Raw genomic sequence first — 20,797 nt, 5'->3', positions numbered from 1 at the left:
AAAAATCACCAATTTGCATTTATACAGCATCTTTAATGAATGATACATTTTAAAATGCTTCACAGGAGTATAGCAAGACAAAAATTGGCAGCGAGCCAAGGAAAATGAAATTGTGATAGGTCAGGTGACTAAAATCTTGGTCAAAGGGAAAAAAAAGGAGAAATTTAGGGATGAAATTTCAAAGGTTGGACAGCTGAAAGCATGACTGCTGAGTGAAACAAAGTGGAAGATGCACTAGAGGCTAGAATTGGATGAACACATTGTACTTGGGGTGGGGGGGGGGTGGTGGTTGCTGGGTTGTAAGGCTGGAGGACGTTAGAGAGATCAGGAGGGGAGTGATCATAGAAGAATCTGAAAACGAGTTTGAGAATTTTAAATGTGAAGCATTGCCAGGCCGCGGACCAATGGAGATCAGCAAACAAAATTGATGGGTGAGCAGTGCTTGGTGAGGATTAGAATAAGAACAGCAGAGTTTCAGATCAGCTCAAATTTATGGAGCATAGAAGATGGAAGGCTGGTCAGGTATGCACTGGAATAATCAAATCTGGAGGTAACAAAGACATGGTTGAGTGTTTTGCAGAAGATGGGTTGGGCAGGGTGTTAGGAAATAGAGATAGTTTAACTAAGTTTAATTGATATTTGGGGGCGTTAGGAATAAGTTTTAGCTTTAATGTTTACGTTTGATTAGTATTTCTGTATCTGTGTGTTAAAGAAAAAGGTCAAGTTGAGTTTTAATTTCACTTTAAAAGGTACCTGCATTCCTAATGAGAGTTTACGACTGTAGAAGTTAAGCAAACACAGGATTAGAAAAACTGGGCTGGTGCCTAGCAACCGGGGTCCAGAGAGGCAGGTCCCTCCCACAGCAAACAAAAGAAACCAGAAGCAGCAGTTTGAGTTCCGTTTTTGAAGACAGCTGCCAGGCAGAAACAGCATAGAATGCTCAGACGGCCAGTTCCAAGTTAAAGTTGGTTGAAAGTAGCTGCCAGGGAGAGATTAGAGCAAAGGGGACAAATAGCCAGTCCCAAGCTAAAGAAGAAAGTCCCCAAGAATCCAGGGGAGTGGAACAGGAGAAAGTCCTAAGCAGGAAAAGGTCCTAAATGAAATTAAGAGTGAGGGGTAGAGAAAGGCTCCAAGCTTCAAGCTTAATGCTCCAAGCTGCAGAAAGCAGAGTCAAAGCGATATAAAGGTGTTGCTATGGGCATGTGAAGCAGTGGTGCACTGTTGACAGCTGAGTCGGTGAGAGAGTGTGTGTGTGTGTGTGTGTGTGTGTGGAACAGCTTGAATGCACGTGGTAACCCAGGGGAGAGGAACATCAGAAGGAGAGTTCAAAACCCTGGAGGTGAACCTTTGTGGAAGGCATCAGAGATAAAGCATTGGCTTGGGAGAAAGTTCCAAGGTAAGTTCTTGGAGAGTGGAGATTGGAAACCCTTGTGTGAAAGACAGAGTTCAGTGAGATTGGTTGACTCATGGTGTGACAAGTGTCGGGGGAGGGGTAGTGGAGTTGATGAGAGATCCATAGCATCTGATTGAGGTGGCATCTGTCGCTTGGGTTTCAGAGTGTGGTGTGTCTGACCACAGGTTGCCTATTGGTTTACATGGACTGTGCACTACTGTGGACATTAGGATGCAAGATAGTTTTTGTAACTTGTGTTATCCTTACAAATCTATATATATCTGTGAAGGTATAGTTGTGGGTGAAGGGCTTTCGTAATTTGGTTCATCTTTTCTTGTTAAATAAATGTTTTATTCTTTTGTTAGAAGTTCATTAGCTGAGTTCAGTAACCCCTCTCTCTCTCTAAACAAACAAATTAAAAGTTAGGATCTATCAAGCTGGGTTCCACTCTGGGGTCAGGCTTGTCCAGGGGTAACCTCAGCTGGGGATTATAACAAAGGGGATAGACAGGCAATGTTATACAAGTAGAAGTAGACAGTCTTTGTGCTGGTGAGGATGTGGGGTTGGAAGCTCAGCTTGGTTTTGTTGATTGTTACTCCGTATGTTGAATGCTCAGTCTACTAATACTCCTAGGTATTTTTCAACTTCATCTTTACCTATTTTAGTGTTACTTCCCGAATATGCATTGCTCAATTCTTCCTGTATGGGGTGCTTTACACTCCTCTGTAGTAAATTTCATCTGTCATTTTTCTATCTATTTGTATATTTTGTGCAATTCTTTGTAGCTTTTGTGCTGCCTTACTGATTCCACTGCCTTTCCTACTTCAGTATTATCTTCAAGTGTTACCAATTTGCACTGAGTATTTACTCTTGTTTAAGATTACCTAGACTCCTACAGATGACTCAGTAGAATACTAAAAAATACACCGCACTACAAGCAAAGGCATGGTAAAATTATTCAAAGAAGTTTCTTTTTAAAAAAAGACTTTACTTAGCAAACATGTTATGCTGAAGTCAGCATAAACAATGAAAAAGCAGCAGGGGAACAAGCAGACTGCCCTAAAAAGTTTTCAAATACAGTAGTTGAAGTTGAGCAGTGGAGGAGATGTACCTTGGGCAGCATTTAACTCACAGTGGAGCTTGAATGGTTAATAGGCTGTTGGGAGTATCTCAGCTCTTCTGCTAGTTCCAAACTCCACTACTGTTAGGGGAGAAAGAGTGAATGTTTTTCTGCAATGGGGTTGGAAAAAGCAAACCCTCAGAAAGGAGGTCCATTCCATTAAGGGTTTTCTCTATCTCTAGGGAACATTGAGCAACTTATTTTTTAAAGACTGTTTAAACATCCATGCTTAGAGTGCATGGCACATGAGGAGGGGAGTGAAGCTGCATCACAACCAAGAACTAGGTTATCTAGTAAATTTTAGAGGATCCTTTCCCTTCTGGCAAGAGGCCAGCTTGCCACATCAAGGTTAATTATGCAGAGGCAAGGCATGCACTTTTTGTGGTCTTCCAAACCCTTATCTAGAATGTGCATAGCGATGTGCAAGTTTGGCTGCTCTCATATTCCAGGTTGGGCAAAACTGGCAGTCCTTTTTTTTTAAAAAGAGGACTGTGTCTGTATCAGGCAAAACATATGAAAGAGAAAAAAAATTAAGGCAGCCATGGATGGGAATTAATACAGCATGAATGTACACTAACTTGTTCTACTGAACTTGGTATTTTCACATTTTTGACAATTTCATCTGTTCGCCATTTGTAATTAAATCACAAACCTAAATGAAGGATGCATTCAGAACTTCTTTATAAACAAAGAGGAAAATATTCACCTATACAGTCACTTCAACAGCTGCAGTTTAGCTGCCAGACATCAAGACTAATTATCCATGCATAAAACAAAATACATGTTTGATCAGGCAGCATACTAAGCACATTGCTCAATAGGGTATACATACCTCTGGAGGACTCAGTGTTGGCTCGTTGCAATTTGGAAACAGCTTCAGATTCCAACTCATCCGAGATATTCACTGAATTCTCATCTTCCACTGGATACATCTCGCTCGAGGGCTCCTCTTCCTCTGGGTACTCCTCATCCTCCGGGGACTCCTCATCCTCCGGGTACTCCTCATCCTCTGGGTACTCCTCATCCTCCGGGTACTCCTCATCCTCCGGGTACTCCTCATCCTCCGGGTACTCCTCATCCCCCTGGTACTCAAGCTCTTTGTCTCCCTCCTTCCAAGGGCAATTCAGCGTTTCATTTAGGGGAATGATATTGTCCTCTCTCCTTAGGGCTGGTGACCAAGGCAACTTCCTTGAATCTGTCAAAATATTGCATGGCATTCATGAATGATGTTTGCCTTCACATGGTTAGTCAAGCATTGGCCATGTGAAATTCATTCTTTGCCAGCATGATTGTTTTTGTTGTTGCCCACTGAAGTTGACGCAAGTCTCCCTTCTCAACTTCCAAAAGGACTCCCTCCTCAGTGGGAGTAGAAAAGGGGAACTGGTCTTTACTATTAGCTACCTAGCTAACTCCCTTGATTTTACATGTTTCAGACATTTGGGAGTTGATTTTTGACTTCTGGATAAGGTAGTTTAGAGCAAAGCTTGCTGAAAGATTAAGTGCAAAAGACACTAAATTGTCTTATTTGAGCTCCTTTGGATAATTAATCACAACTCCACATGCAAACGCATGTCGAAGTAATACATTGCGGAGGGAGCAGTAGAAACTGGTAGGCTTTGCACCCATTTTCAGTCATAAAATGAGCAGAGTGGATACCATTTTCTGTACGGTCACCACCACATTGGTCCTCGCCATTTTTGGGCATTCCTTGCAGACACTTGGAAGCAGGGTTGTCCGACTTAAATATGCAAATGGAGGCCACCCCTGGTCCAGACCCTCCTGCAATGTTTTTGAAAAGCTGAGTAAAGCAGCATTGTGCATGCTCAGTCTGGTTTTTCTATTTCTACGGTACTCCTTCTAGATCCACAGCACTTGCGCTTCATTAGCTTCCAGCAATTGCCAACCTCCATTTCTCCTGTGGAGATTTACATAATGGCCACTGCTGGTGAATTGGTCACCTGGTGCACTGCATCTGGGGGCACAACTAGCCTAGATGCCTTTACGCAATTAAGATAAGACTGTAAGATGTAGGAGCAGAAGTAGGCCATTCAGCCCATTGAGTCTGCTCCGCCATTCAATGTGGTCATGGCTGATCTGATAATCCTCAACTGCACTTTCCTGCCTTTTCCCCATAACCTTTGATTCCCTTACCGGTTAAAAATCTGTCTATCTCAGTCTTGAATATAATCAACCACCCAGCCTCTACAGCCCTCTGTGGTAAAGAATTCCACAGATTCACTACCCTCAGAGAAGAAATTCCGCATCGCCGTTTTAAATGGGCGCCCCCTTACTCTGAGATTATGCCCACTGGTCCTAGACTCTCCTACAAGGGGAATCAACCTCTCAGCAACTACCCTGTCAAGCCTCCTAAGAATCTTATATGTTTCAATAAGTCGCCCCCTCATTCTTATAAATTCCAATGAGTACAGGTTCAACCTACTCAACCTCCCCTCTTAAGAAAATTCCTCCATACCCAGGGTCAACCTAGTGAACCGTCTCTGGACTGCCTCCAATGCCAGTATATCTTTCCTTAGATAAGGGGACCAAAATTGTTCACAGTATTCTAGGTGTGGTCCAACTAGTGCCTAGTATAGTTTTAGCAAGACTTCCCTATTTTTATACGCTATTTCCTTTGAAATAAAGGCCAACATTCCATTTGCTTTCCCTATTATCTGTTGCACTTGTATGTTAGCTTTCTGGGATTAATGCACAAGGACTCCCAAATCCCTCTGTGCTGCAGCCTTCTACAGTCTTTCTTCATTTAAATAATATTCAGCTCCTCTACTCTTCCTGCCAAAAAGTGTATAACCTCACATTTCCCCACATTATATTCCAGCTGCCAAGTTTTTACCCACTCACTTAACCTGTCTATATCCCTCTGTAGACTCCTTGTGTCATCCTCACCACTTGCCTTCCCACTTATTTTTGTGTCATCTGCAAACATTCATTTCCCTCATCTAAGCCATTAATATATATTGTAAATAATCGAGGCCTCAGCACTGATCCACTGGTTACAGGTTGCCATCCTGAAAATGCCCACTTTATCCCAACTCTCTGCCTTCTATTAGTAAGCCAATCTTCTATCCATGCTATCTTATCTTATTAAGTAGTCTTATGTGCGGTGCCTTTTTGAACGCCTTTAGGAAATCCAAATATATTGTGTCTACTGATTCCCCTTTATCTACTCTGCTTGTTACCTCCTCAAAGAATTCTAATAAATTTGTTAGGCATGAGTTCCCTGTCATGAAGCCATGCTGACTCTGCTTGATTAGGTTATGTATTTCTAAATGCTCTGCTATTACATCCTTTATAATAGACTCCAACATTTTCCCAATGACAGATGTTAAGCTAACTGGCCTATAGTTCCCCGTTTTTTGTCTCCCTCCTTTTTTGAATAAGGATGTTACCCATTGGCCGTTTTCTAATTCTCTGGGACTTACCAAGAATCCAAGGATTCTTGGAAGATTACTACCAGTGCATCCACCATCTCTGTAGCTACTTCCTTTAATATCCTAAAATGCAACCCATCAGGTCCAGGAGATTTATCGGCCTTTGGCCCTATTAGTTTCCCTAATACTTTTTCTCTAGTAATAGTTATTGTATTTATTTCCTCCTCCACTTTTCCCCTTGATTATTTAGTATTTTTGGAATGCTGTTAGTATCTTTTACCGTGAAGACTGAAACAAAGTCTTTATTCAACTCCTCAGCCATTTCCTGGTTCCCCATTATTATTTGCCCAGCTTCATTCTCTAAGGCGCCTATCTTCACTTTGGAACAAAAACAAATATACCTGGAAAAACTTAGGTCTGTCAGACCTGCTGAGTTTTTCCAGATATTTTTGCTTTTGTTCTAGATTTCCAGCATCTGCAGTATTTTGCTTTTATCTTCACTATGGCCTCTCTCTGCCTTTTTATACATTTAAAGAAGCCCTTACTGTCCATTTTTATATTACGTGCTAGTTTACCTTCAAAGTTTATTTTCTCTCTCTTTATTATTATTTTTGGTCATCTTTTTGTTGGTTTTTAAAACTTTCCCAATCCTCTGGCTTACCACTAATCTTTGCCACATTGTATGTTTTTTCTTTCAATTTGATACAGTCCTTAACCTGCTTGGTTAACCACTGTTGGTTTATCCCCTTCCTTGAATCCTTCTTCCTCACTGGGATATATATCTTCGTTGAGAGTCATGAACTATTTTCTTAAATGTCTGCCATTGTTCATCAACTGTCTTTTCTGCTAAACTGCTTTCCCAGTCCACTCCAGCCAACTCTGCCCTCATTCCATTGTAATTACTCTTATTTAAGTTTAGCAAAGTTGTTTCCACCCACGTTTCTCACTCTCATACTGATTGCTAAATTCTACGATATTATGGTCACTGTTTCCTAGGGGATCCTTTACTCTGAGATCATTTATTAAACTTGCCTCATTACACATTACCAGATCCAAAATAGCCTGATCCCGGTTTGGATTCACAACACACTGTTCTAAGAATACACTCTATGAATTTTTGCTCGTGTCTACCTCTGCCAATTTGATTTTCCCAATCTACATTGAGATTAAGTCACCTATGATTAATGTACTGCCTTTTTTACATGCCCTCATTATCTCCTGATTTATTCTCTGTCCTACAGTGTAGCTACTGTTAGGAGCCCTATAGACTACTCCCACCAGTGTCATCTTTCCCTTGTTATTTCTTACTTCCACCAATTTGGATTTTACATCTTCCGATCCAAGATCCTTTCTTGGTATCATACTTATTCCATCTCGTACTGACAAAGCTACTTCACCACCCTTTCCTTCTTGTCCTTTCGAAAAGTCACATTTCCCTGAATATTTAGTTCCCAGCTTTGATCTCCTTGTAACCACGTCTCCGTAATGGTTATAAGATCATACCCATTAACCTCTATTTGTGCCATTAATTCATTTATTTTGCTCCGATTACCACGTGCATTTAAGTAAAGGACCATTAATTTTGTACCCTCTGTCCCTTACTGTCATACTCAGGGTATCATTACCTAAATAGCTGCCCTGCAAGGCTTTTTGCCATGTCCTTTTACTTTGTAAGCCTATGTATCCCATTTCCAGAACCCTCCCCCACTCTATTTAGTTTAAAGCCCTCTCTACAGCCCTAGTTATTCAGTTCGCAAGGACACTGGTTCCAGCATGGTTCAAGTGAAGCCCATCCTACTAGAGCAGCTCCTTTTTACACCAGTACTGGTGCCAGTACCCCATGAACGGAAACCCATTCCGCCCACACGAATCTCTGAGCCTCGTACTGAACTCCTTGATTTTATTTACCCTATGCCAGTTTGCCCGTGGCTCAGGTAGCAATCCCAAGATTATTACCTTGGAGGTTCTGCTTTTTAAGTTAGCTCCTAACTGTTCAAATTCTTTCAGCAGAACCTCCATTGTGGTCTTATCAAAGTCGTTGGTACCAACATGGACGACGACAATGGGATCCCTCTCCTCCCACTCCAAGTTCCTCTCCAGCCCTGAGGAAATGTCCTTAACTCTGGCACCGGGCAGGCAGCACAGCCTTCGGGACTCACGCTCACGGCTGCAGAGAACAGTATCTATCCCCGATTCCCAAATCTCAAATTTGAGAAATCCTTAGACCAACTTTGTTGGGCTTATGTGCTCAATTCACGTCTGTAGTCAGGTACTACCCAATTTCTAACCCTAGTGTAGGTGGAGGAAATTTTTTGACAAGTTTATGCAGCATTGGGGATCCTCGGCTTTATAAACAGAAATATAGCGTGCAAAAGGAAGTTATGTTAAATGTTTATTAAAAAACATCTGGTTAGCCCCCAGCTGGAGTACTGTGGCCAATTCTGGACACTACGCTTGGAAAGCATGTCAAAGCCTTAGCAAATGCAAAGGAAACTAGAATGGAACAAGAGTTGAAAGATTTCAGTTGCATGGGAGAGTTTACAAGAACTGTGGTGTTCTCCTTACAGCAGAGAAGGTTAAGCAGAGTTTTGATAGAGATAATCAAAATGATGGAGGGTTTTACTTGAACAAATACGGATAAATTGGCTCTGATACTTATTTGGAGACATGTTGGGAATTGTGAGGCTGGGGAGGGGGTTTGTAATAGCACGTTGGAAACCCGGAAACAACTTCAGCTCATCTGCTAATGGCTTTTTAACTGGACCAGTTCATTAGTATTTTACTTTTGGGATTGGTGTCCAATACACATACAACAGGATCACAACCTGAATATTTTAAGACACAATCCAAAAATGTAATTGAGTTGGAGTTAACAATAAAGAAACAAGAAGTTACATGGGTGATTCATGACATGCAAGGGTTGCACCCTTATGTTTCACTTATTGGGTTGCTGGGGACAGTGAAAAACCATAGAGACAGAATCGTACCCAACAAAGCGAGGAAGAAATCTGCTACTGCAACCAAAGGAAGAGTGGCTGAAAGTGGCCCAGGGGATCAGCAGCAAGAGCATTTTGACATGCTTCTAGATTAGTGCAGGATGTAATTTAATGATCCAACAAGGTCAGGAAAGGTAAATATAGTGGCACATTCAGCTACATCCTGTGCGCACTACCCCAACCCTTCACTTTGCTTTGTCAATTCTCCTTCATCATATCACAGCTATCATACATGTAATTTGTGTGCTTACTCATCCTTCTCTTTCTTTGCACTTCTTCACATCTCCGTCTATCCATCCATTACTGCCAATCATCGTCAATACAATTTCATGCCTGTACCCCATAGTCATCCTCACCATCAGATGAATGCATGCCATCACACTCATTCACAGATCTATTCTTTACAGGAGAATAATTGAGCAGCAACGATGTGCAAAGCACACAGGCCAAGAATACAGAAAGAATGGAGAATACCATCTCAAGCATGAGTGGCTTAATATCACAGGGCATTACTGCAATAATGTGTTCTAGTATCCATTGAGTGTCTAGGATGTTACCATACTGCCATCAATTAGCATTGACAATGCGATACTGGAGGTTGTTGATAGCTTCACAGACCTAGGCCCTACAATCACCAGCAATCTGTCACTTGATGTTACAATCAACACACGCATTGCAAAGCTGCAGCTGTTATGTCCAAGCTGAGTAAGAGTGTGTGGAACAACAGGAACCTGACCAAGAACACCAAACTGAGAGGCTACCAAGCTGGTATGCTCAGTGCACCCCTCTACAGGAGTGAGTCCAACAGGAGGCTGCCAAAAAAAAAACAAAGGAACGGTCAGCTCCAAGGAACTTCAAACACTCCAATCAAAATAGACCAATCATAATTTGACCACATCCATGCAGACTCTGGATAACCACATTAAATAGCTGCCTTAGCCCTGGCTTCACTGTATGTTAGAATCTGCTTGTTTATACTTCCTAATCAAATCATTCTCAGGTTTCAGTCAAGCCATCCATTTTAAGTTATTTGCATCCTGAGGCTTCATCTGGTTAGGATAGGTGTGAGCATAGCAGTTTGGATGTAACAATGACAGGGGTGGCAGGGGGTCAGAAAGTCTATGGATGAGTAGCCAAGATGTCTCCTGTTCCTTTCCATCACAGAAACAGCTATTATGAACGAAGGGAGCATCAGGTGATGTGCCTTCACATCAAAGTACAAGATTCTAGACTTTATTGGAAGGGATAAGTAGGGCCCTTTCTTGGTAGAGCTCACAGGGAGTCAGAAGAACAGCTCTTACAGAAGCCAAGCCTAATCACCTTGGATCTGCAAGAAATGAGGTGGTATTAATAAAGAGTAACCATAATAACTCTCAGCGTTTTTGCGCCTGAGAAATAAACTTACTTTTGGGCAAGACATACACAACTGAACTGTGAGGAATCATTTAACTAATTAAAAAGAGAATTCCTTACATATTGGTGTCCCTGGGTAGCCTTAAGTTAAAGTGTTGAAAGGACGCAAGTTGTATTGCTAGGTACTGTTCCAATGAGAATGTTACGGCTTGTGGCTAAGTGCAATAAGTTAATGGATTTCCGCTCAGGTAATTTGAAGGTATTTAATTTGCGACCTTCATGTTATACAAAGGAAAGGTTTGTGCCTAAGTGAAATAAATTAGGGGATAGTCATTTGGTGACAAGTTGAATACTGGAGTTAAGTGCCATGACTGAAGATTTAGTCAGTATTATTCAGAAATATGTAGACAAGAAGCTAGGCATGTGCAGATGTCTGAGGTAGACAGCCTGGGATGGATATCAGAGTAACATATAAAGGTTACAGAAGGAAAAGAAAATTAAACAGCGCAATCGCAAAGCCTTGGTCATTCTGTAGCAACACAGAGAATAACCAAATTAAAAGAGGAACTAGAATGGAGGAGCATATGGCAGCAACTAATAAGGACAGGTTGTGCAAGGTCAAGAAGTTAAGAAAACAAAAAGCAGCACTGTGAGCTTCCATCTGAGTCTTATTTACAGGCTGAGATTAAAGATCTGAAGACTGATGCAGTTTGAGGCAGAGCTGGGAGAGATGCAAGTGGTAGGACTATATCAATATAAAACTGATGAACTGGGTGCTGCCCTAAAGGGTGTTCTCAAGCAGCAAGTGGAAGACCAGAAAACTGCTGGAAAGGGAGGCAATCATGAAGTGCGTTGAAAACAGATTCGAGAAATGTATCGGGGCGATGGGTTTGGGAAAAATAGAACACAATGATATAGCAAGGCTGTGTGGGTATATGCATACAGAAGGGAGGCCTGAAAGTGCGTTGTGCTAATAATGGCTTAGAGGATGATGATGCCACTTAAGGTAACGAATAAAGATGTAAGTGGAGAGGATGTGCGAGCCACCACTGTACCATTTTGATCTTCTGCAATTAAAAGAGATAACTCAGAATATCCAACAGATTAAACTGAGGGAGGAGCCGAGTCCCTGTATAATTGCAATAGAACATGGAATCATAGAATGGTTACATCACAGAAGGAGGCCATTCCACCCATCATGTCTGTGCTGTCTCTCTGCAAGAACAATTCACCTCGTGGTACTCCACTGTCTTTTCCCTGTAGCCCTGCAAAGTTTTCCTCTTCAGATAATTATCCAATTGCTTTTTGAAAGCCTTTTGAATCTGCCTCCAATACAGGCAGTGCATTCCATTCTTAATCACTTGCTGTGTAAAAAAACCTTTTCCTCATGTCGCCAATGCTTCTTTTGCCAATCACCTTAAATCGGTGCCATCAGGTTCTCAATCCTTCCACCATTGGGAACAGTTTCTCCTTATCTACTCTGTGCAGACTCCTTTTGATTTTGAATACCTTGATCAAATTTCTTCTCAACCTTTGCTGCTCCAAGAAGAAAAGCCCCAGCTTCTCTAATCTACCTATATAACTGAAGTCCTTCTTTACTGCACCCTCTCTAATGCCTTCATATCCTTCCTAAAATGTGGTGCTCAGGACTGGATGTAATACTCCATTTGAGGCAAAAACAGTTAAGTAGCTCACTCAACAAGTAGCTGATTTACAAAATTGCAATGAGGGACAAAAAGTGAAATTGGTGCTCCATGTGTGCCATCCAGATGTGTATAAGTCTTTTCTTGCCTAGATTAAGAAAGGCACTGGGACCTGGAGAGGGGTGAAAGAGGCAGTGCGGAATGTCACGGGTCATCATCAGATCGCAATGCAGCAATGGCCTGCTGGAATACAAACAGGAGACTAGCGAGCCCTCGAATGTGTTTGTAGATCAATTATGGAATCACTTTCAGGCAGTCTTTCCCAGGCACAATCCTAACAGTGATCACAGGTTTTAAGTGGATTCAATACGTGGCTGAATTATATGCTCCATCCACAGCCCCAGTTAGTGATGAATGTCCCATTGTCCAACGCTCCTCCTCATAGAAGAATAAGGGACAATCAAAATATGGGCTCCCGGTCCAGCACGCCCCTAAAATCTAGGCTGGGTCATCTAGAGGGTGTTGGAGTTGTGGGAAAATGGGCCATCTTTACAGGAACCGGTCACAGAAGGAAAATCCAATGAGGTAAAGTGTGTTTGTGGGAGGAGATTGAGGAATTAAAACAAATGTATGAGGGAATCTGGGCAAGTGGGTTGGGTGTACGCAACAAGGCCCGAATTGAGTAATGCTACTAGCATACTACGCCAGTCAGCATCTATGCCGGTGCAAGGGTCTGCGGGCGAGCTGCATTCAGATCCCTACAGCAGGCCTCATGTAAGTGCAAGTGTGGGGCTATGTCTAGAACGTTGAGAGTTTCCCCAACATCAACTGACAAATATGTTCAGACAGAGATTTTCCAGATATCTGCCTGTGAAAGGATGAGGAAGATGGCCAGCAGGAGGTAGAGTTTCTGTGAGCCCAGTGAAGCGAGAGGCAAAGCTGAACAAGGAGCTTAAAATCAGTGTTGTACTGATAACATGCAATTAAGAGCAGCACATCCAAGAAATGTCGAAGAGACTCCGAACCAACCGTCTGAGTGTAACAATGGAACTCCAATGATGCCATCAGCTGTGAAAATTCAAGAGGCTCCCAGAGGACAGCTGCATCAGAGGTCTACCGTGTCAAGCCCCTTCAGAATCTTGCGTATTTCAATTAGATCACTTCTCATTCTTCTGAACTCCAGAGAATACAGGCCTGATTTATTCAGCCATGATCGCTACTGTACAATGATGTGCAGTGGACAGTGCACCCCATGGCTATTCTAGAGGTTCTGGCTGTGAACACTGAAGGGTACCTCAAGATTTGTCAAGGCATTGGAAGTGCATCTTCAGCATCCCAATGCCTTGCTAATCTCACATCTGGTAATATGGCATTCATTGTAGCGCTGCAGGGCTTCAATGGTTAGGTTCGTGACTGTTGTCAGCAGCCAATCGTCTCCTAGCAGCCACTCCTCAAGCGTGCTTGCAGGTCCAAAAATATCAGGGAGCTCAGACTGCCACAAGGTGAAAGCATCTTTTGCAACTCCCCAGGAATTTGGTGTACACGCACAGAAATACTTTTTTGTGATTGCACACCTGATCCACATGTGGAATAGAAGCCCCTGTTGTTGACAAACACCCCTTTATTATTATTTAGTCCACAAGATTGCTTCAGCCCCCTCTACTGGCGCTGTGTTTCCATCTTGCTATCACTGGCGAGTTTCGGGAAGCCCAGAAAACCTGTGGATGTGCCATTAAATGTAAAGCAAAGGTCAGTTGATGTGTTGTTTTAGCTGAGCATATGATAATAATTAATTTGCAGCTTTAAAGGTATTGTGTGCAACCTGCCTGACCAGGAAGATGGCAGGTTGGATCTTGCTTCCCAACTTGACAACATTTTTACCAGTTTAACCCTCCCTACCAACTCCCAAATCCACGTGGTCCTCAGAATAAAACTTCTCTCACTTGTTTCAAATGGAGGAATGATCAGTAACCAGAGGGTACAGGTTTAAGTTCATTGGCAAAGGGACCAGCAGCAGGGGAAATTTTGTTTTATGTTACAATGACCTGACACTGCCTCAAAGGATGTTGGACGCAGATTCAGTGATAGCTTTCAAAAGGAAACAAATACCTTAAGTGGAAAATTTTCCAGGCCTTCAGGGGAAGAAGTGAGTTGAACTAATAGCTTAACTCTTTCAAAGGGCTAGCACAGGCACAATGAGCCTCGTTCCACGATTCTATAAGTTAAATTCAAAAAGGATGAGGATAATTTGAAAAAGAATGTCATATGGGAAGAACAACATTTCTGAAAGCCTTGAGATCAAAAAGAGACCTCAACTCAAGCCTGCATTTAGGCTACAGAAACCAGGTAATAAAGGATGGCAGGAAGAAAAAAATGAAGTTAAAGGGAAACCTAGGCACAGGTTTAAGCAAGCGATGGAGCAAGTTATGGCCTCCTTTGAAGAAAGTTTAGGTCAAAGTTGTACTACTTTGGATTACAGCTGTCTGTTAACATACCTGCATGTGTTATCCAGTCTTACATTGCAGGTGTACATGAGAAAAGAATAGAAGGGTAGGGTTGGATGAAGTAGCAAGGGAGAAGGCATAGACGAAATGCATGTTTCTGTGCTTTAAATTTGAGCCTCTGCCACATCTGCTAATGCAAGATAACCTCACAGCTCTGCAGAAGATGGCTGGGAGCAAGTGTGCTAGCAGTAGGGCACACCTCTTACACTGTGAGACTTGCTTGGTGATCCATTCACAGCAATATACTTGAATCCATCAGTGCCAGTAAAAACTGATCAACTGGCCAACCTGCTGTGTTGCTTCAGTTTGCACGAAAAGCTTTCTGGTGAGAATTGTTAACAAGCATTTGTATAGAATTGAATTTTGCTGCATTCTGTTGATTGGTTAGCTAAATAATCAGCAGCTAAGGCTAGCAATAGTTTCTAAACAAAATATTATGAAACTTGTGACAATATGCTGAGATAATTTACTAGGAAGTTTGTCAGGAGATATAAAAAGTTGGTAATAATGCAGTGTAACTTTGATGTCTCTGAAATTACCATAACATTACCTTGCCATGTCCTGTAAGCATTTCATATTAGTCACAGGGTAATAAGATGATTACTGATGAGGAAGAATATTTTCCCATCTTAGTACCAGAAAGCCTTTAAATTCCATCATCCAATTAGTTCATAAACATTTCTGGGATTTTCACCACTGCTACTCCAAGGCTGGAATTTTTCAGCCTCTCCCGCCAGCAGCATCTTTCAGGTTATGTATAAACAAGAAAGATGCAACTAAATTTCTCTCTATTCCAGTCCGGCCAAAGTCAACGGACACCTAAATGGCTCGCCACATTTTCCAGTCTGGCCCCTGTTGGGGCGGGGCCTGAAAATTCCACCCTGAAAGTCTATTCCATATATTGATTACATTTTGAGTGAAGAGGCATTTCCTGCTTTCAGACCTAAGTACCATAATTAAGGAGTTTGTCATACATCAAACATGGTGTCTGGCATAGATGCATAAGATGTAAACCTATGCTGAAGTAAATCTTAGCAAATTCCACGAAAAGCTAACATTGCCTGAATCATTACAGCTGCCCCTTGACGTCAATAGTATGGAATATGGCAAAATGTACCAACCATAATATTTTAAGAGCTACTATCTTGTTATGAATGAGAATCTTTGAAAGATATTGAGGAAGCTCTTTGAAAAGCATCCTCTTGCACACAGAGGCTTCTTGCAGGCTTGTCAGTACAATCAGCAACAACCACCATGAAATCTGATCATTAAAATATCAGCTTAGTAGCAATCTTACCAAGAAAAAAATGGGGGCAGGAGCAGTTACGAGAGTACCAGTGCTACTGCCTAATAGAGCTAATTGGAGAGAGATATTCAGTGCAACAACTTCACTTGCTGCAGTTTGACAAATCCCATGAATGTTTACAGTATCTGTAGTGCAGTTTGCTGTCAATTTCTAGAACAGCACATATTAGAGAGGCTGTACTATTTTTGGATTTGAGCAACAAATCACTTCAGATCAGCAGTATACAATAGCATTACCTGGGAATGATTCACTTGATTCAATCAGCAAACAGGTTTCTTGTGATCTTTCTCCCTTTAATTTTAAGGCATCTAGACATACTTCAGCAGACACACAAGTGACTCCCACTGGCACTTTAATTTTCATATATGGATTCTTTTCTCTGCAGATTTCATTTACCTGCAAGAAATGAAATGCATGATCAGACAGTCAAGAATGAAATGATCTTCTGGCTAAGAGTTGCAGACTTGCTAGCACTACGTGTAGTATACTGCAATAAGTTTCCTGGTGTGGCCTCTTAATTTTAAACCACTTGTGGCCCCAGCTACTTCTTAACAAATCTTGAAAGGCCATCTCTCAAATGTACGGATCTTTCTGATTAGAGGTGGGGAGCCAAAAACAAAAATGTCCAAATGCTCTTGTTCCTCATCACTGCAAGTGTACTAGCAGCACTGATTTTTGTATATCGGAACTGATGTTAAACAAAGCCATATTCAACATGGAGATGTACTGACTCATCGATTTGGGAGAGGGGCCCATAAGTAGTGATCTCCTGAGGTGAAGGTCTCCTTGGTTTCATTTAATTTGAAGCTATGAAACTTATTGTTTAGGACTCCTGGCACAATGTGATAGTGACAGTTAAGAATGCTGGCTAAGACACGATTGTGAATGAAAAAAAAGAGAAAAAAGAGTGAAAAGAACAAATTTACATCTATATAACATATAGGATTAGGATATCTTAAAGTACAGGCATTGAATCATTGTTGTAGAATAGTACAGCTGCCTATTCTTCACACAGAAAGATCCGACAAACAGCGATGAGATAAAGGGCTGGATATGCTGTTTTGGTGATACAGGATACATGTTATACAGGACAGGATATGGGACAGCTTCCCTATTCTTCCTCAAACAGAGCTTTAGGATCTTTTATGTTTACATGAGAAAGGATCAAAGGCAAGTTTAATGTTTCAGCCGAAAGACAGAACCTCTTCACTCCAGCATTGCACTGAAGTTTCAGCCTAGTTAATGTGGGGTGGCGCTTGAAACCATGACCTTGTAACTCAGGGCATGAAGGTTATGGCTTCACAAAAATGTTGACGCCTAAGACTATGTCAGACTTCTCATTGACTAGTCTGTGGGGTCTGTTCTCTCAGTTTGGGTTACTATATTCTAGAGTTTGCATAGATGAAATGAGGCAGCGATGAATGTTAATGGAGAAATACATATCGAAGTTGTTTACCTTATTGACAAAATTTCCACATCAAATGAAAACGATTCCATTATATAAATATAAACATGAGCAAGACAAAAAAAAGCATTTCTAAAGTAGTGACTAGACTAAGAAAAAAATTCAGTACTTAATACTAACTACTACAACCGTACAACTTTTTAAAATCCATTCTCAAGATTTCTGGCAAGCCCAGCATTTATTGCACATCACTGGTTATCCTGGGGAGGTGGGGGTGGACCTCCTTGAACCACTACAATCTGATTCTTGTTATTCTTTGAGTGACTTGCTAGCCACTTCAATAATGCAGTTAAGTCAACCACGTTGATGTGGGATTGGAGTCACTTATAGACTAGGCAAAGTTAGGTCAGCGGGTTTTCTTCCTTAAACGAACATTAAATTAATATATACACACCTATCCAATACAGAAAACTGTATTATTTGTAGCAATATTAGAAAAAAAAACCTAACATTAAAAACTTACCAGCTCAGGGATTTCAGGATTCCAGTAGTAAATACTGTACGATAATGTTTTGAAAATCCTTCGAATCGTGCTTGTTGTGAAATTAGGGACTGTGTAATTTATTTCCACTGTTAATTCAACCTCATCAGCCTTAAGGCGTACAGTAGGAGGACCTAAAGTGGCTGCATAAGACATCAATTACAATTATAAACACATAATTCCCTTATGAAATATTTAATAAACACAAAACAGCAAGTATTACAATAGCAACCATGAACAAAAACTGCTGGAAAAATTCCACAGGTCTGACAGCATCTGTGGAGAGTTAACGTTTCGAGTCTGTATGACTTTTCTTCAGAACTAAAGAGAAGTAGAAATGTAGTGAAATATATACCGTTTAAGGGGGGTGGGACAGGTGAAGCTGGACAGAAGGCCAGTGATAGGTGGAGGCAAAGGAGAGATTGCAAAAGATGTCAAAAACAAAAGGTCGAAGGGGTGTTGATGGTGGTGATACAGGCTAAAGGAGGTGCTAATGGTGATATTAAGAGCAGAAAGCAGAATGAGCAAGTGACAGATGACCTAGTGAGGGTGGGTTGGGGGGAGGGGACGGTGTGGGGAAAAAAGATCAAAATAGGCTAAAAGGTGGGGATGAAACAATAAATGGAAATAAATTTTTTAAATAATAATAGAAATAGGGGGGAGAAAAATATATATATATAAAAATTAAAAAATAAATATTGAAAAAAGGGGATCAAAAAGGGGTGAAGATGGAGAAGAGAGTTCATAATCTGAAGTTGTTGAACTCAACGTTAAAGTGCCTAATCAGAAGATGAGTTGCTGTTCCTCCAGTTTGCATTAAGCTTCTGGAGCATTACAGCAGGCCAAGGATGGACATGTGAGCATGAGAGCAGGGTGGAGTGTTGAAATGGCAAGCGAAAGGAAGGTCTGCATCATGCTTGTGGACAGACCAAAGGCGTTCCGCAAAGTGGTCACCCAGTCTGCATTTGGTCTCTCCAATGTAGAGGAAACCGCATTGGGAGCAGCGAATGCAGTAGACTAAATTGAGGGAAGTGCAAGTGAAGCGCTGTTTCACTCGAAAGGAGTGTTCGGGCCCTTGGACAGTGAGGAGGGGGGGGAAGTAAAGGGGCAAGTGTTGCACTTCCTGTGATTGCATGGGAAGGTGCTATGGGAGGGGGTTGAGGTGTAGGGGGTGATGGAGGAGTGGACCAGGGTGTCCTGGAGGGAACGGTCCCTACAGAATGCAACAGGGGTGAGTGAAGAGATGTGTTTGGTGGTGGCATCATGCTGGAGTTGACAGAAATGGAGGAGGATGATCCTTTTGAATGTGGAGGGTAGTGGGGTGAAAAGTGAGGACAAGGGGGACCCTATCATGGTTCTGGGAGGGAGAGGAAGGTTTGAGGGCAGAGGCGCAGGAGATGGGTCGGATACGGTTGAGGGCCCTGTCAACCACCGTGGGTGGAAAACCTCGGTTAAGGAAGACATGTCAGAAGCACTGTTTTGTAAAGCGGCATCATCGGAACAGATGCGACGGAGATGAAGGAACTGAGAGAATGGGATGGAGTCCTTACAGGAAGCAGGATGTGAGGAGCTGTAGTCGAGGTAGCTGTGGGAGTCAATGGGCTTGTAATGAATATTGGTGGACAGCCTATCACCAGAAATTGAGACAGAGAGGTCAAGGAAGGGAAGGGAAGTGTCAGTGATGGACCATGTGAAAGTGATGGAGGAGTGGAAATTGGAAGCAAAATTTGTAAATTTTTCCAGGTCCAGACGAGAGCACGAAGCGGCACCGAAACAGTCACTGAAGTACCGGAGAAGGAGTTGTGGGAAGAGACTGGACAAGAGGAGAGAGACCAGAGTCAAGATAGGAAGAAATTAGTTCCGTGGGGCAGGAACAGGCTGACGTGATCGGTCTACCGGGGCAGTCCTGTTTATGGATTTTGGGGAGGAGGTAGATGCTCAGCATCTTCCAAATCTGTGATCCCTTACCACCTAGGACAAGGGCAGCAGAGACATGGGAACACCACCGCCTGGAAGTTTCCCTCCAAACCTCACACCATCCTGACTTGGAACTAAATTTTCATTCTTTCACAGTCAGTGGGCCAAAATGCTGGAGCTTCCTTTCGAACAGCACGGTGGGTGGTTCAAGCTGCCACCTTTTCAATGGCAAGTAGAGACGGGCAACGAATGCTGGTCATGCCATTGATGCTCACGAGCCACAAAAGAATTTTTTATAAAAAAGAGTGGCTTGTACCCCAGTGCCTTTTTCAAACAGTGAATTAAAAAATGTACTGTTCTCATCTGTCACAATTTTAATGCAATTTCATAAGGCTTCAATTTAAAAACATATTGGCATCCCCTAAAGTTCTGTAGAAAATTGACCCAGCAATCTTAGTTATGGGCCTATATTGCCCTATCAGATCTCAGCTGGGGAGTGATGAATCAATGCTTCCAGTGCCAACTAGACAGTGGAAGGAAAAAAAAAAGTCAGCCAAAGCCACCCTCCTCACCATTTAGCAGTTTTCCTGCAAACTGTCTTCATGTTCGGTGGGCACAAGAAACGCCTGGTTGCAATATATTACATCACAGTTAGCTGGTACAAAGTACTTAAACTTGTACATGAGGATTGACTGTCAGAGAATGGGGGAAAGTAATTATGTTTTGCCTTTTATGCAGCAGCTCTCCGCTATCAGGAAGAAACAGTTTGCTTTTACTACATTTAACTAAAAAGCACATTGAATTGCTCAGGTTGATAAAGGTAATTCCCTATTTGTTAACCATGGCAGGAAATAAATTGACAGCAAGTGCAATTTATTTTCCATTGCTGATTGAATCTTAAGTTGTAAGCAGAGAGTTGTGAAAAGTACTGCTGAAGATATATGTCATGTTATGCCACATGTGTTATTTTATGATCAGAAATTTGATTGCAGGTGCCCCTGTTTAAAGCGCATACAAATAGCAGGTTTTCCTTTTAGCCTGGTTGGTAAATTAGGGACGTTCTCCGATAGCAGTGCCTCAGTAACCTCGCTAAAACAAAATCGGAGTCTTTTTAAAAAAGAAACTGCCACTCACTGTCTCCCTCCCTGACCCTCCTGCTCACCCCTTGCCTCCTCCAGTCCTCCTACTCGATGCTTTCCTCCCAACTCTCCTGCTTGCTGCCTCCCTCGC

General features: G+C 42.0%; 1 protein-coding gene across 1 annotated transcript in view; it reads right to left on the bottom strand.

Annotated features, from left to right (window-relative positions):
• LOC144680864 (uncharacterized) overlaps positions 1–20,797 on the bottom strand; it is a 55,323-nt gene that overhangs the window by 13,061 nt on the left and 21,465 nt on the right. The window contains exons 4-6 of the mRNA XM_078542340.1: positions 17,633–17,793; positions 15,941–16,100; positions 3,346–3,708 (exon numbers count right to left, since the gene is read on the bottom strand). Of these exons, the coding sequence (XP_078398466.1) occupies positions 3,346–3,708; positions 15,941–16,100; positions 17,633–17,793 (684 nt within the window). The remainder of the gene's footprint in view (positions 1–3,345; positions 3,709–15,940; positions 16,101–17,632; positions 17,794–20,797) is intronic.

The sequence above is a fragment of the Cetorhinus maximus genome, chromosome 5 (assembly GCF_964194155.1).
Source record: "Cetorhinus maximus chromosome 5, sCetMax3.hap1.1, whole genome shotgun sequence".
Lineage (NCBI taxonomy): Eukaryota > Metazoa > Chordata > Chondrichthyes > Lamniformes > Cetorhinidae > Cetorhinus > Cetorhinus maximus.
This window is presented reverse-complemented; position numbering and strand designations above follow the sequence as displayed.